Source organism: Gossypium raimondii, chromosome 11 (assembly GCF_025698545.1).
Source record: "Gossypium raimondii isolate GPD5lz chromosome 11, ASM2569854v1, whole genome shotgun sequence".
Lineage (NCBI taxonomy): Eukaryota > Viridiplantae > Streptophyta > Magnoliopsida > Malvales > Malvaceae > Gossypium > Gossypium raimondii.
The window spans coordinates 55,103,904-55,119,671 of NC_068575.1; the positions used below are offsets into that span (position 1 = coordinate 55,103,904).

At 30.7% G+C, this 15,768-nt stretch overlaps 1 protein-coding gene across 1 annotated transcript; it reads left to right on the forward strand.

The window, feature by feature from the left end:
* Positions 1-14,777: 14,777 nt before the first annotated feature.
* On the forward strand, positions 14,778-15,768 carry LOC105802789 (transcription factor CPC). Its single transcript, XM_012634640.2, has 3 exons — positions 14,778-14,971; positions 15,115-15,202; positions 15,422-15,768. The coding sequence occupies exons 1-3, from the start codon at positions 14,920-14,922 to the stop codon at positions 15,549-15,551; spliced, it is 270 nt and encodes an 89-aa protein (XP_012490094.1). The 5' UTR covers positions 14,778-14,919; the 3' UTR covers positions 15,552-15,768.

Consider the following 15,768-nt stretch of genomic DNA (forward strand, 5'->3'; position numbering starts at 1 on the left):
ACACTTCATTTCATATTCACTTTAACTCATTATTAATCCCATTGAACACTCGGAATATACACAGATACGTAGAGATTTAGCACATAAAGCCACACTGATATGTAGCCGAAGCTACCACTGAAATGTAGCTGAAGCTACCACTGATCAAGAACACTGAAATGTCCACGGGCCTGCTCACACAATCTATCAGGTGTCTGCAACACATGCTAGATCACCCAGCACCCGGGACTCACTGTAACATTGTAACACTGATCTCTAGTGACATGTCACTTGTATCCACTTCTATTCCTAAGTTCAACCGGGAATTTACACTTAACACTTTATTTTCAACACTTTATCACTTGAATAATTCATGAACAATTTTCCTTCCACATTCAATATTGATTCACATATCAAATAAAATTCACAATTTATAAAAATATATTGCTATTATTTACACATAACTTACCTCGGATGCAAAACGACTATTTTTGTAATTTAGTCGATAAGTTTCTCTTTTCCCCGACCACTTCCACTATTTCTTCTTTCTTCATCTATATTAACACAATTTAATGCATTTTATCAATATTCCATTCAAATACAATTCATACACAATATTTTGGCAAACTTACATTTTTTTCCCATAACTTTTCAAAAATTCCGCTTTTGTCCCAAACCTCGTAAAAATAAAATTCACTAAATTATTAAATTTCAAACTTCACTAAATCATATTTCATACTCATAACAGCCCTCAATTTCACAAAACCACAACTTTATGCACACTTTACCATCTTTCACAATTTAGTCTTTTTTCAACATTTTCATCGAAATTCATCTAGTAAAACTTGTAATTAACACTTCAAACATTTATTATCTAACCTCACTAATCAATTTACAATTATATCATGAATGAGCCAATTTTAAACTTTAATTTTATTTAAATTAAATGGTAGAAATTTATAAAATTTTCTATCCATATTTTCACACAATATTTCAATCAATCGGTAATTAATAAAAATTTATAAAATTAAACTATTTCACTTCAGATTTGTGGTTACGAAACTACTATTCCGATTAGGCCCTATTTTGGGCTATCACAAAGGTCCTTTTGTAACAAACAATTATTTCACGAACACAGCAACGGTCACTGAAACCGATTACCATACCTCCAGATTTGCCCCACTTTTGACCCCTATTACGAGGCAATACCAGGAGGCCAGTGTTCTATGGTCAAATCCTCTTGAAACCTCATAATGAAACCATTTTTATGCTAAAGACGTGTATCTCTTTGGTTTAATGGAAAAGGGATAGACTGTAACACCCCTTACCCAAGACCATTGCCAGAGTCGAGCTCGAGGCATTGCTTAACTTAAAAATTAGGGGCATAAAATTTTACTTTTGAAATTAATTTCACTATTCACAACAAAGCTGTCCACCTGCGCAACAGTTACTAATTTTGTTATAACTTAAGCTACGAAATTCAAAATTTAAATCCGTAAATTTTTCCTAAAACTAGATTTATATGTATTCTTACCATAATTTTTTCATAATTTTTGGTTCAGCCAATTAGTACAGTTTATTAGTTAAAGTCTCCCTTGTTTCACCACTCGACTATCCTGACCTCTTGTCACTAAAAATAAGATTTCTTATTGTAGGATTTTCATATGGTGTTCTCACTTGTTTCTACAGAAAATAAACTCAATAAGGAATCTAGAAATATAAACTAAAACTCATAACCATTTTTGTACAATTTTTAATGATTTTCTAAACTCAGAACAGAGGACTCCAAAAATAGTTCTGACCCTGTCTCACTAAAATTCACATATCTTAAAATATAAAATTAATTTTGCTACACCATTATTTTTCTATGAAAGTAGACTCAATAAAATTTAATTCTATATATCATTCACCTTCTAATTCGTTTTATAATATCCTAGGTGATTTTTCAAATTCACGTTACTGTTGCTGCTTGAAATTTGTTTCTTTGCAAATTTTACTCTTTCATGATTTCCATGCATGATTTATCACCTAAACATTTGTAACAACAAACACCTTCATACTTAGCCATTTTAACAACCATTCATCATCAAATACTTACATATCATTCTTTAGCAAAATCATAAATACAAACATTCAAAATAACTAAGTCCCTATACATGCCATAACCCAAATATGGTTCATCATAAAATACCAAGTTGTTGTCGTTGATAGTGTGGACGATCTCCGACGTCTTTAAGTTCCCGAAAGTAGCTTTACAATACTCAGTACAAAATATAGCCAAATTCACCAACTTAGCCTTCAACTTTATTCTTTCCTTTGTCTAACCTCGAGTTTCGTTCTTCTTGATTATGGAGCTTGGAAACTTGAAAACCCTAACTATGGCTTCTCCCCTTGCTAAATTTGGCCTAATGAAGAAGATGATCAAAAATTGGCTTTTAATTTTGTTTTTAATTCATTTTAATAACTAAATGACTAAAATGCCATTATTGAAAAACTTTGGAAACATGCCTAACCATATCCATTTTTGTCCACCAACTTAACCAATGGTCTAATTAACATATAAAGACCTCTAATTTAAAATTTCATAAAAATTGGACACCTCTAACATATAGAACTCAACTTTTGCACTTTTTACAATTTAGTCCTTTTAACTAAATTGAGTGCCCAAACGTCAAAATTTTTGAACGAAATTTTCACGAAATATTCCCGTGAAATTGTAGGCCATAGAAATATAATAAAAATAACTTTTTTCTCATCGGATTTGTGGTCCTAAATAGAGGTGTTCATGGGCCGGCCCGGCTCGGGCCAAAAAAGTGGACATCATTTTTTTGCCCAAGCCCATATTTCGGGCCTATATTTTTACCCAAACCCTCCCATATTTTGGGTGGGTCGTCGGGTCGGGCCGGACCTCCTAGCCCATGAACACCTCTAGTCCCGAAATCACTGTTTCGATAACCTTAAATTTGGGCCATTACATAGACCTCCACTGTTTTGGGGTAAATTGAGTATGGTCATAGAAGTCATGTCGCATTCGGGTGAAAAATGTCGAGGGGTTTCGGTTTGAATCGATTTTGCATATGAATTATATTGAATCTCAAATTATTATTATTATCATTATCAAAAGAGAAGTGTCCTTATTTTAGTGGTACTGTTGTTCTCACAACAATCAAGAGGACGTAAGTTCAAGTACCATGAATTGACATGGCATGGCAGATATGGGAATTGACAAGCATCCCCAAATGTTAATCAGCACATGGAATCTTTTATTCAAACTGCATCTTGCATGTAAATCATTATTTCTTTGAGCTAAGCTTGAATGAAATAAACTGTAAATTAGGATAAATTTCTAAACAGGAAACGATGCCCCTTGCATATATGAAGTAGGAATACACATCAAAGCTTGCAGATAAGCTTCAAGCATCCATGATGTTTTTCATGAGCTCTTGCTGGCCATTCGCAGTGGTATATCGTATGTACATTGAAGTAGAGGAAGAAGGTTAAAAAGGAACCTAAAGCATTTTTGTTTAAATATCTGGTAATGTCTAGGACCCAAACTTGTTTATTGTCTCCAATGCGATACATATATATACTGAACGCCAATGCTGTGTACAATTGTAAAAATTAATGGTTGAATTTGTAAAAGGAGGCATCTTTAGCTTTAATTCCCATATATCTTTAATTTGCACGTTTGATGTGCAAATTATAAAAAGTTGCCGATGGGTGCTTAAAATACTACAAAGGCTCCTATATCAGGAGTCAAATCACAGTTTACCTGTAACACCCCTTACCTGAGACCGTTGCCGAAGTCGAGCACAAGGCACTACCTGTAACACCCCAAACCCAGTCTAAATGTTATGACCGAATTTGGCGATGTCACATTGTAACACCACTTACCCGTATTCGACGCCGGAATGGGGTACGAGGCATTACTAGAAGACATACATTTGCATATGTATTGAACCGAGTTACAAAGTTTCATCCGAATTAAAACTTTTAAATTATTAATGTTATTTTATAATTCTTTACAACATATCCTCGAAATATTATATTCATAACAAATAGGGCCTACGAGACCCGATATTTACACTTGTAATTCAAAGCTTCATTTTCATTTCATTCAATTCACAATTCAAATCAATTTCTCAATCTAATATATATATTTCAATCATATAAGAATATAATTCAAGTTAGACGAACTTACTAGGCTAATTGCGTAAATACCAAAATTTAGGGACATTTTGGTAATTTTCTATTTTCTCAATTTCCACTCAATCTTGATATAAATTAATATTTCATTCAATTTATTAATTTAAATAATAAAACAATTCATTTCATGATATTTGGTCACTTTTTGACACTTTTACAAATTTACCCTTAAATATTACTTTTATTCAATTTAGTCCCCGAGCCTAAAACATGCAAATTAGTCATTTTAATGAAAACTCATGCTAGTTGAATAATCATATATTTTCTTCCTCCTCCTCTCCATTCCATATCCTTAAAGTATATAACATGCTTATATGTAACATTATCTATAATTTCACTATTTATTTATTTGTTCATTCAAAGCTGTCCACTTGAGTCATTGTCACAAAATTATTTATATCTTGAGCTACAGAACTCTGAACTAAGATCCGAAAATTTTATCTGAAACTAGACTCACATATCTTCTTACCATAAAATTTTCAGAATTTTTGGTTTAGCCAATAAGTACAGTTTATTCTTTAAATTCATCCCTATTCTGCTGTCTGACAGTTTTGACCTTTCTTCAAAAAAAATTAATTATCTCCTTGTACAAGATTCGGATAATGTTCTCATCTATTTATATTGAAAATAGACTCATTAAATATTTTAAACATATAAATTTTAGCCCTAATAATTTTTCTCCAATTTTTATGATTTTTCAAAGTCAGAACAGGGGAACCCGAAATCATTCTGACCTTATCTCACAATATTTATTATAACTCATGATTTACAGTTCCATTGCTTACACCGTTTATTCTATAAGAAACTAGACTCAATAAGATTTAATTCCATATTTTTTCATCCTCTAATTCAATTTTCATGATTTATGGTGATTTTTCAAATTTAGACTACTCCTGCTGTCCAAAACTGTTTTAGTGGAAAATGTTGATTACTAGGTGTATAACTCCCTTATTCCCTTTCTCTATAATATTTCCCATCACTTTCACCTATTTTTTTCACTAATATATCAAGAACATAAGAAATTATATAAGAAAACTCTACTATAACATTATTTCCATGCTTTTTCAATAATATCAAACTTAAAAATATATTGAAATCTTGATGTTCTTACCTTGTGCTATTGATTTCAATCTTTAACTAGATTTTTTCTCTCCTCCAGCTTCTATTTCTTGAATCTAACTTGATATTCTAGCTCCCCATTGTCTCCTTGTTATTTTTCTCTCTTGGAAGCTATGGAAATTCTTTTGATTTCTTAGTGAAAATGGTAAATTTTTGGTGGAAGGACCAAATTGTAAAGAAAGCAAAATTTTCTTTCTTTTCCTCTCTTCTCACGTTGGTTGCATGGAAGAAGATGAAGATTCTTCATCTTTCATTCCATATATATACTAAATAGAATAATAATAAAATAATAAAATATCATTTAAAAATTAAATTAAAATATTAATAAACTAATATTTATTTAATTAATTAATCTAAAATATCACCAGCATCCTCATTGTAATAGCCCGATTTTAGGCTTAGTCGGAACAGTGGTTTCAGGACCACAAATCCGACGAAAAAAAATGTAATGGCTTTAATTTTCAGAGGTGTCGGAACGGTGATTCGAGATCACTAAATTCGACAAATGGGTAGAAAATATTATTAATTTAGTAAGTATAAGTTAAATATGAAGTTAGGAAAATTTTTGAAATAGTGAATAGTGCACTAGAAATAAATATTAAAATAATTAGAATCGAAATGAGGTATCAAGACCTCGGGATTTTAAACTGAGCCATAAATATTTTTATAAATATTTATGGAGTGTTAAAAGTTAGTATTAAAGTTTCGTTAAGAAATTTTAAAGTTCGATAATTAATTGAACAAAAGGACTAAATTGTAACAAATGCAAAATTTTGGGAAATGATTAAATAGCTTAAATGATAAAAGGAAGAGGGCTTAAAAGACAAATAGACCCAAGGTCTATTTGGGCTGGACAACAGAGGCATGAAATCAGCAAGAAAGTAAGGAGAATTAAGGGCAAAATTGGAAAATTGCAAAATTTGCTTAATAAAGTTAGGACCCAAGTGGAATTATCTAGATTTCTCTTCATTTTTCTGAATTCTCATCAGCTAAAACACCATGGAAGGGCTTCTTCAAGCTGGTTCTTCATATTTTTATTACAAGTAAGTTCAATTCTTGACTATTTCTTGAAATTTTTGTATTTTTATGACTTTTACAACTAGGCCCACTTGTTAAATTCATTAGTTTTTGATTTTATGAAAGAAGTTGAAAGTTGATATGAATATGTGCTGGAAGTATATGATGATTTAGCATGAAATTAGAGCTTTAAATTGTTCATATGCTGATTTTATTGAAAGAATTGAATAGAAAGTGAATGTTTGGGACCTAATAGTAAAAGAGTTTGAAGATAGAGTTATATGTGGAAATTCTGAATTTCAATAGTTGTGTAACAACTTATAATGTCTAGTAAAGTACTAATAGAGAAAATTAGATTAATTGAGGGTTAATTGAGAAAGGACCGAATTGTATAAACTGTGAAATTTGGGGCAAAATGGAAATCAACATTTTGCACTAAAGCAGTTTTGGACAGCAGCAGTAGTGTAACTTTGAAAAATCACAAAATTTGTAGAGATTGAATTAGAGGATGAATAAAATATGAAATTAAATCTTATTGAGTCTAGTTTCTTATAAAAGGAACGGTATGAGCAATGGAATTGTAAATCATGAGATATAATAGATTTTGTGAGACAAGGTCAGAATGAATTTGGGTTCCCTATTCTGACTTTGAAAATCATTAAAATTGTACAAAAATTATTATGAGTTATAATTTATATGGTTAGAATCCTTAATGAGTCTATTTTTAGAAGAAACAAACGAAAACATCATCCGAATTCTGTACAATGAGATAATTAATTTTTAGTGAAGAGTGGTCGGAACTGTCAGACAGCGAAATAGGGGAAACTTTAAAGAATAAACTGTACTATTTGGCTGAACCAAAAATTATGAAAATTTTATGGTATGAAGATATGTGAGTCTAATTTCAGGGAAAATTAACGGATCTTAATTTGGAGCTCTGTAGCTCCGGATAAAAATAATTTAGTGACTCTGACTCAGATAAACAGCTTTGAATATACATGTTAGTGAATATTGAAATTATGGTTAATGTTGTTTAAGTGTGTTATACACATTAAGGATGTGGAATGGAGAGGAGGAGGAGGAAAATTGGGAAATATATGAATGATTCGTGTATAAATGGTCATATGTTTGATTATAACTCATAAATGATGAAATATGAATGATGCTTATTTTTGTGCATTATTGGTCATGGTTTAAGCTCATGTGTGAAAATAAAGTTTCATAGTATGTGTGTATGGTATATTCAGTATATGATTTGGCATGAAATAATACCATGAATGGTTTATGAATTAACACATGTTGGTAAGCCTGATATATGAATAAATGATCAAATTGAGCGAAACGCCGGATTTGAGTACTTCTGATCAAGTGACAAAGTGATAAGTGGTAGCTTTAGCTACACTTATCTGATCAAGTGACAAGTGGAAAGTGATAAGTAATAGCTTCGGCTATACTTATCTGATCAAGTGACAAAGTGATAAGTGATAGCTTCGGCTATAGTTATCTGATCAAGAAACAAAGTGATAAGTGGCTACACTTATCTGATCAAGAGACAAAGTGATAAGTGGCTACACTTATCTGATCAAGAAACAAAGTGATAGGTGGCTACACTTATCTGATCAGGGACAAGTGATAAGTGATCATGCGTAAGACCATAGTTATACTATGGCAAAGTGAGAGTGAAGTACTCAATTTTCCGTGACCGTTCCCTAATTTGATTAAGGATGGTAAGTGACAAATGGGCCCGAAAGAATTAAAGTAAATGGATAAGTGGTAGTGTATTTATATCAGGACGATGTTGTTATTCAAACTAAAGTGATATTTTCATTGCTAAATTGAGAATTTCATAAATGTGTTATTGAATGGTATAATCAATAAACATTGAGTTAAATGGTAAATACGTATTAGTTTTGAATTTGATGTCATTGAATTGTACGTGAATTAAATGGAAATTGCTAGTGATATGATTTAAATTATGAGCATGAGAAATTGCGAATTGAATGAAATGGAAATGAAGCATTAAATTGCATGAGTATGTATCGGGTCTCGCAGGCCCTAATTATTATGATTATAATATTTTGAGGATATATTGTGAAAAGTTATAGAAACATGTTAATTATTTTGAAAGTTTTAATTTTGATGAAATTTTATAACTCGGTTAAATACGTTTACAAGTGTATGTGTTTTGGTAATGCCTCGTACCCTATTCCGGTGTTGGATACGGTTAAGGGGTGTTACACTCATTGCCTTCTAGATTTCTCTCTCTTCTAATTGACCATTTTGCCCTTCATAATCTTTAAAAATTCCACCATTGAGTCATCACTTAATTTGGTAAAATTGTGATTTAGTCTCTCAAAATTCTTCACCTTTTCAATTTGGCCCTAATTCATCCACTTTCCTTAGTTTCTAGATTATGCAACCCTTAAAAGATTTACACTATTGGCCCTTTAAGTTTTTCATATTTACACTTTAACCCCTCAAATTTTGAGTATTTACTCTTGGGCAACAAAACTTTTCTCACTTTTGCGATTTAATCCTTTCATGAATTAATGTCATAATATAATTCTCAATGTTGCCATAACTCAAAATTTCCCTTTTTGTCACTTTATTTCCTTATTTTACTATCAAGGATACCTACTTTCTTATTGTAGTAATTTTCGGGTATTACAGTAGTAATTTTCGAGATATTACATTACCTGACTTAACTTACTAGTTCGGAGTATAAAAATTTGCTTTTAAAATTAATTCACTCACTTTCATTCAATATCTCCCTAAAAAGGAATCTCAAGACCCTAAATCATGCTATAAAAACGGTTCGGGTCCAAACCGGAAACATTAAAAATTTTCCGAATACTTAATCAAATTAAAACAATTTATTTTACTATTCACAATAAAATTATTCACCTGCGCAACAATCACTAATTTAATTATAACTCGAGTTACAAAACTCAAAATTTAGATCTGTAAATTTTCCACGAAACTAGACTCATATATCTTCTTACCATAAAAATTTCAGAATTTTTGGTTTAGCCAATTAGTACAATTTATTCTTTAAAGTTTCCCCTGTTTCACTGTTCGACAGCTCTGACCCCTCTTCACTAAAAATTAATTATCTCAATGTACAGAATTTGGATAAGATTCTCATTTATTTTTATTGAAAATAGACTCACTAAGGAATCTAAACATATAAATTATAACTTCAAATTATCTTTGTACAATTTTTAATGATTTTCTAAATTCAGAATAGAGGATTTCAAAGGCTATTCTGATCCTGTCTCACTAAAATTCAAATATCTAAAAATATACAACTCTTTTACTTACTCTATTTCTTTCATATGTAAATAGGCTCATTCAGGTTTAATTCTATATCTTATTCACTCTCTAATTCAATTTCCACCATTCTTGGTGATTTTTCAAATTCACGTCAATGCTGCTGTTCAAAAACTGTCCCATTGCAAATTTTTACTCTTTTATAATTTATTTGTATTAACTATCATTTAAGCATACACAACACCAAATCACATTCTTATATAACCAATTCAATAGTTAATTCAATAGTTAATTCATATCGAAAATTTACTTGCTACTCCTTAGCCATATTATAAGAATACACACAAAACGACCAAGTCCCAATACATGCCATATAAAGCAAAAAGTTGTTTAACAAAATCCACCGGAATAAATCTGGATAGTGTTATCGTTGATGTAGATCTGATCCTCCTAATATATATATCAATCTACACGAAACAATAAACACACACAAGTAAGCTTGCAGAAAGCTTAGTAAGTTCATAGGCTTATAATAAAATCTTACCAAAATTTCACTAACAATATTAATAAACAAATAAAAATTCAACATTTCCTGCCAACCACAATTTCAAACAATGAATTTATTCAATCGAGCTCAATATCAGATGTCAACTTATATTCCAACATTTAGCTTCAATTACATTTTTAAATACTTGTCCAAAATAAGGATCGTCTTACGGATTTGAGTACATCGTTTGCCCGGTGCCACGATTTGCTTGAATATTTTACAATGCTATAACTCAGTATGGTTTTCTTCACTCAAACACCATACTTACTTTTCACTACTCAATATGGTTTTCTTCACTAAAACATCATACCTACTTTTCACAACTGAGTATAGTTTTCTTCACTGAAACACCATACCTACTTTTCACAATTTGCCATGGATTCACCATGGACTTATTCGTCCATTCCTCACTGATTACCGAACGTATGTACTCAATCCTGCGTATCCCTTAATTTGAATTAACAATCTCATTTTTTTTTCTCATTTTTACCATAATCATAATTCAACAACAATATACGAATTGATACAATATATCATTCTCACATTAACAATTACTCATAAAAGTTCAGCTGTATGAACTTACCTGGGCCAATTTGTAGGAGTTGTAAAAGTTTAGAAACTAGTTCGATACTTTCTCTTTTCCGCGTTTATCTTCGGATTCCCGATCTATAGTATAAATTTTTCCATTCATTAGCATCTAATTCAATACTAATTTACTTCACAATTTACGCCTTTCAATTTATGAATTTACACTTTTACCCCTAAAATTTACAATTTTTATAATTTGGTCCCTACTCAATCAATTTCTATCAAAATTACTTAATAAAATCATCATATAATAAAATTAAAGCTTTAATTCCATATTCATTCATCATAAAAATCCAGCACTCATCAATAGTAACTTTCAAAATCAGCCATGAAATCAATAACTAAGGAAATAATTAGTTGGACGTAATTGTAAAAGTATCAAAATCACAAAAATTACAAGAAATAATCAAGAATTAAACTTAAAAGGTTCAAATATATGAACAACCAGCTTGGAGGGATTCTTCAATGGTGTTTTTGGCTGAGAAATATGCAGAATTGCCTAGAAACTCTTTTAATTAAGATTTTTATTTGTTAACTTTTACAAAATTTCTAATTTTGCCCTTATTACATCACTTTTCCAGATTTTTCTTTTCTAATGCCGTCTCAACTATCCCTTATTGGCATATTTATGCCTTAAATCCCTCCTTATTTATCACTTAAGCTATTTAATCATAATTTAATAAATTTTGTACTATTTTTAATTTAGTCTTTTTAATTAATTGACTATCGAAACGTTAAAATTTTCTAACTAAACTTTTATACTAACTCAATGACACTCCATAAATATTTATAAAAATATTTATGGCTCGGTTTATGAACTCGAGGTCTCGATACCTCATTTTAGACCCAATTTACCTATTAAATTCTTTTTAAATCACAAAATTCAATAAATCACAAAATTCACTAATTCAAAAATTCTTCTAAATTCACACTTGACCCATAATTATTAGTTTATTAAATTTTAAAACTCACTGGTCAGATTTAGTGATCTCGAATCACTGTTTCCAACACGACTGAAAATTAGGCTGTTACATTACCCCTCTACTAAGAAAATGAGTAAATTAGTATTTATGCATTAGATTAAAGAGTAAATTAGTTTTTCGGTTAAAAAATTCACTTATTTATCCTGTTAAAAATTGGTTTCTGTACGTCAACTATGCTAGTTTTTAATAGTATAAATAAATGAAATTTTTAACAAAAAGAATTAATTTACTCTTTAATCTAATTACAGAAACTTTATGTTAGTAAATAGAAGTGAATCAGTTGATTTAGAACGGAAAAGTTTTAACGCGGAATAATCTAGATTAGAGTATTGGCGTAAAGTTACCTTCAATTCTTACTTGATTGAGTTCCAACTGATCCTGCATTTAGAGGTATATTTGCCTATCAAAATTCAACCAACATTCAGTTGCTGTGAAGATGTTTTGGGCAATGCACGTGTTTTCATTAATTATTTATTTGCTACTATTTAGGTCACTAAAGATTCTGACAGCCACACCCAGTACTCTGTGTGTGCATATAACTATATTAGTTAATGTTAAAGGAGAAGCAATGCACCTCTTAGAAATTACCATAAATTTATTTTTCTCTCAGCACCATGACTCTGCTGCATTCTGCAAGCGCTGGTTGAAATAGTTTGGTCAGTGTTGAACAATTTTCAGATGCATCAGTCCGAATCTCATCATCAAATATTTCACCTTGTTTGGCACCCAAGAGTGCTGTTAGTTGGGCTTCTTCTATGGAATTTTCAAGGTCTTTCTTCTTATTAATTCACATGTGCTAGAGCCTCCAAATATCAAATTACATTTTTCTTCACTAATTTGAGTGGAGTGGAACATGTAACACAAGATCCCAACATCTATTTAATGCCAACATACAACTATCCAATTCTGATTATATCTTCGAGCTTAAATTTGAAATGAAGATTTATTAATCGAATATTTACTTTTTTAAGATTAATTAAAATTTAAATTTTCGTTGTACCAAGTCAAGAGAACTCGATTAATCTTAACAAGACAAAAGTAATGGATGTTAGTTACTAATTATGGAGTAATGTTGAAATACTAGTAACATATGGGTAGTATCAGTTAGCTAAGGTTGGATATGTGTGGCCAAGGGGTAAAAGTTGATGAACTTTCAAAGACTTGCTGCATATATATATACACATGAGAATGTTGAAGTAATGCTCAAAATCTCAAAAAGTAGATCTTTCAAATAATAAGAAAAAGGCACTATGGATATTCGCAAAAGCTGCCCCCCAAAACTCACTCAATAAAAAGTAAAAACACCTCCTCGCCTCACGCTGCTTCTTCATCTCAACTCAAAACATTTAAAATATATACCATAACGATGGAGTCAGAAATTTCTTTTAGGAATTTGAAATTAAATTATAATTTTTATTATTTTAATATCTTATATATTTATAAATTTTTAAAAGATTAAATTAATATTTTATTATTTTTAGGGGTGAAAGTATAATTTTGTCTTTATTAATTTAAAATTTTAAAAGGCCTAAATTGAAAATTTTTTATTTTAGGGGGCCGAGACCCCTGCCATCCATCCCCTTGGTTTCGCACCTGATCTACAGGGTTCAAAATTAAATTGTGATTTTTACAATAATAAAAAATTATATAATTTTATTATTTTAATAATCTATATCCTCATAACTTTTAAAGGATTAAATCAAATTTTATTATTTTTAGAAGAGCCAAAGTACAATATTATCTTTATTAATTTAAAATTTTAAAATTTTAAATAAATTTTTTACTAACTGCTTCTCTTGGTTGTACTATGGATAAGTATTAAATAATATTTAAAAAAGTATTTAAATTTTGACCATTTTCTTGTTCACACTCTACCAAACATTCATCCCTTCAATTACTCAGCACTAATATGTAATAGATAATGAGAAATTAATTAAATAAGCTTAGCTAATCTGCCCTTTCTTAATAATGAGAAAGAAAACAACAAAACTTAATTATCTTTTAGGTGTTGTACCAATATATGGACTTTGCTCTTTTCATAATTATTCTTTACCAAATATATGTTTGCACTTTGTTTTATCAAATGATTGGAAATAATAAATATTTTGACACTTCATCTTTATAAATTTTTAATAATTCATTTATTTTTCTTTCAATTTGTATTTTTATCGATCACTTTAAAATGGATGAAAAATAATTAACGTTGTTTAACTTTACTAACGTGACATATATATGGATTGCCACGCGGATGACATATCAATATTACATTAATTTTAAAATTTTAAAATATTCAAAACAAGTTTTATAGTCATTAATGATTTTAATTTTTAAAAATAATTTTTATATTTTTTGAATTTTTAAAAATTGAAACGTCAAATAAATCATTATACCTAAAATATATATAAATTAAGATAACTATAACTTGCTTATAATATGAATAAAAATAATTACGAGTGTATATTTGGTTTGAGCTAGATTCGGTAGGTTTAGTTTGTCGTGATTTAATTGTCACATCGTCATCGATGTCAATCTCACTTTTCCCAGTATGGAATCAGACAATTAGGAGTATTAGTTTAAGCTTGAATTGTCCCCACTCCCATATTTCTAATTAACCCAATTACAATTTCCCAGCACCTACTGCTACAGGTGCTGTTTTGTGCATGCCCATCAATAATTTACATTTTAATTATGCTTCAATTACTAAAGGAACCAACTCCTCAATAACATCCTCATATCATAACTCCAATATTTATCCCTGTTAGTACTAGTTGATTGACGTAGATTATGAATTCCAATTTTATGTTTAGGGAAGATTAAGAAAAAGGGGGCGGCGGTGCAGCCATTTGTGTTGCTTAGTGCTACGAAAAACCTGACCTGGATCTGGTGGCTTATGTCTTTCAACAGGGACAACTACAAGTCAACCAGTTTAAATTAAATTGTTTGGTAGGACCTGTCGTTCGTTGCTTTTTTTTTTTTCCGCATTGTCGTTCGTTTGCTTTTGTTCCCAAGGGAAGGAGGGGGGACCCATTTTTATATATATTATTCATATCCCCTACAAATTATATAAATTGCCTTTGCCTCTTTGAGTAGGAAACTATTAATTTCCCTGATTCTCTATTGTTAACAATTTCCACTTTTGAGTATTGGGTTTCTCTCATTTTCTTTAAACCCTCTGCCAAAATTTTTTTTCCCGACCAGGGCCTAAAAGAAATGGACAAACGTCACCGGAAGCAAGCCGAGACTGGTAGTTGCTGTTTTGAAGGTATGTTAAGTCCTGGATTCCTTTTTGTTTCCTCTTTGATTGCTTTGGATGTTTCGTCTTGTTTTCCCAGTTTCCGTTTTTATGCTTCCTGGTTTGGTTTTAAAGTTAGCTCTGTGTTTGGTGGTGTTAATGTATTATGACAGAGGTGAGCAGCATTGAGTGGGAGTTCATAAATATGTCTGAACAAGAAGAAGATCTCATTTATAGAATGTATAAACTGGTTGGGGACAGGTAAAGGTACCATGAAATAGAAAAAAATTCCCATCTCTCTTAATCATTTTCAAAAACATCGCTATAACAAATCAGACATTACTACCACACATATATGGTAGAACCCTATTCACCTAATTTATATGTTCCCTGGATTTAGTCGGTCCATTATTTCATCATACCTGTTCATGGTGCACAGAATCAAAAGGGTGCAATGATTAAGAAGCAGTATATATGCAGGTGGGGGTTAATTGCAGGTAGGATACCGGGTCGGAAAGCTGAAGAAATAGAAAGGTTTTGGATCATGAGACATGGAGAAGTATTTGCAAAGAGGCGAAGGGAGCTGAAGAAGAGACACGGTTCTTCTTGAAAATAACGGCATTCATTTCTTTTATATTAGGGATGGAACAATGTTATGTTTTTTTGGGTCTCGTGTTGTTTATGATCTGTGTCTTTGTTTGGTGCTCTGTTTCCTTCCCTGTAAGGGTTGCAAATTGCAGTGCATGCCGTTTGTTGATGTATGGCACAAGGTCTTTTTGTCGAGATGGGAAATGGAAGAAGGTAGTTGCAGTTTTATTCGATTAAAA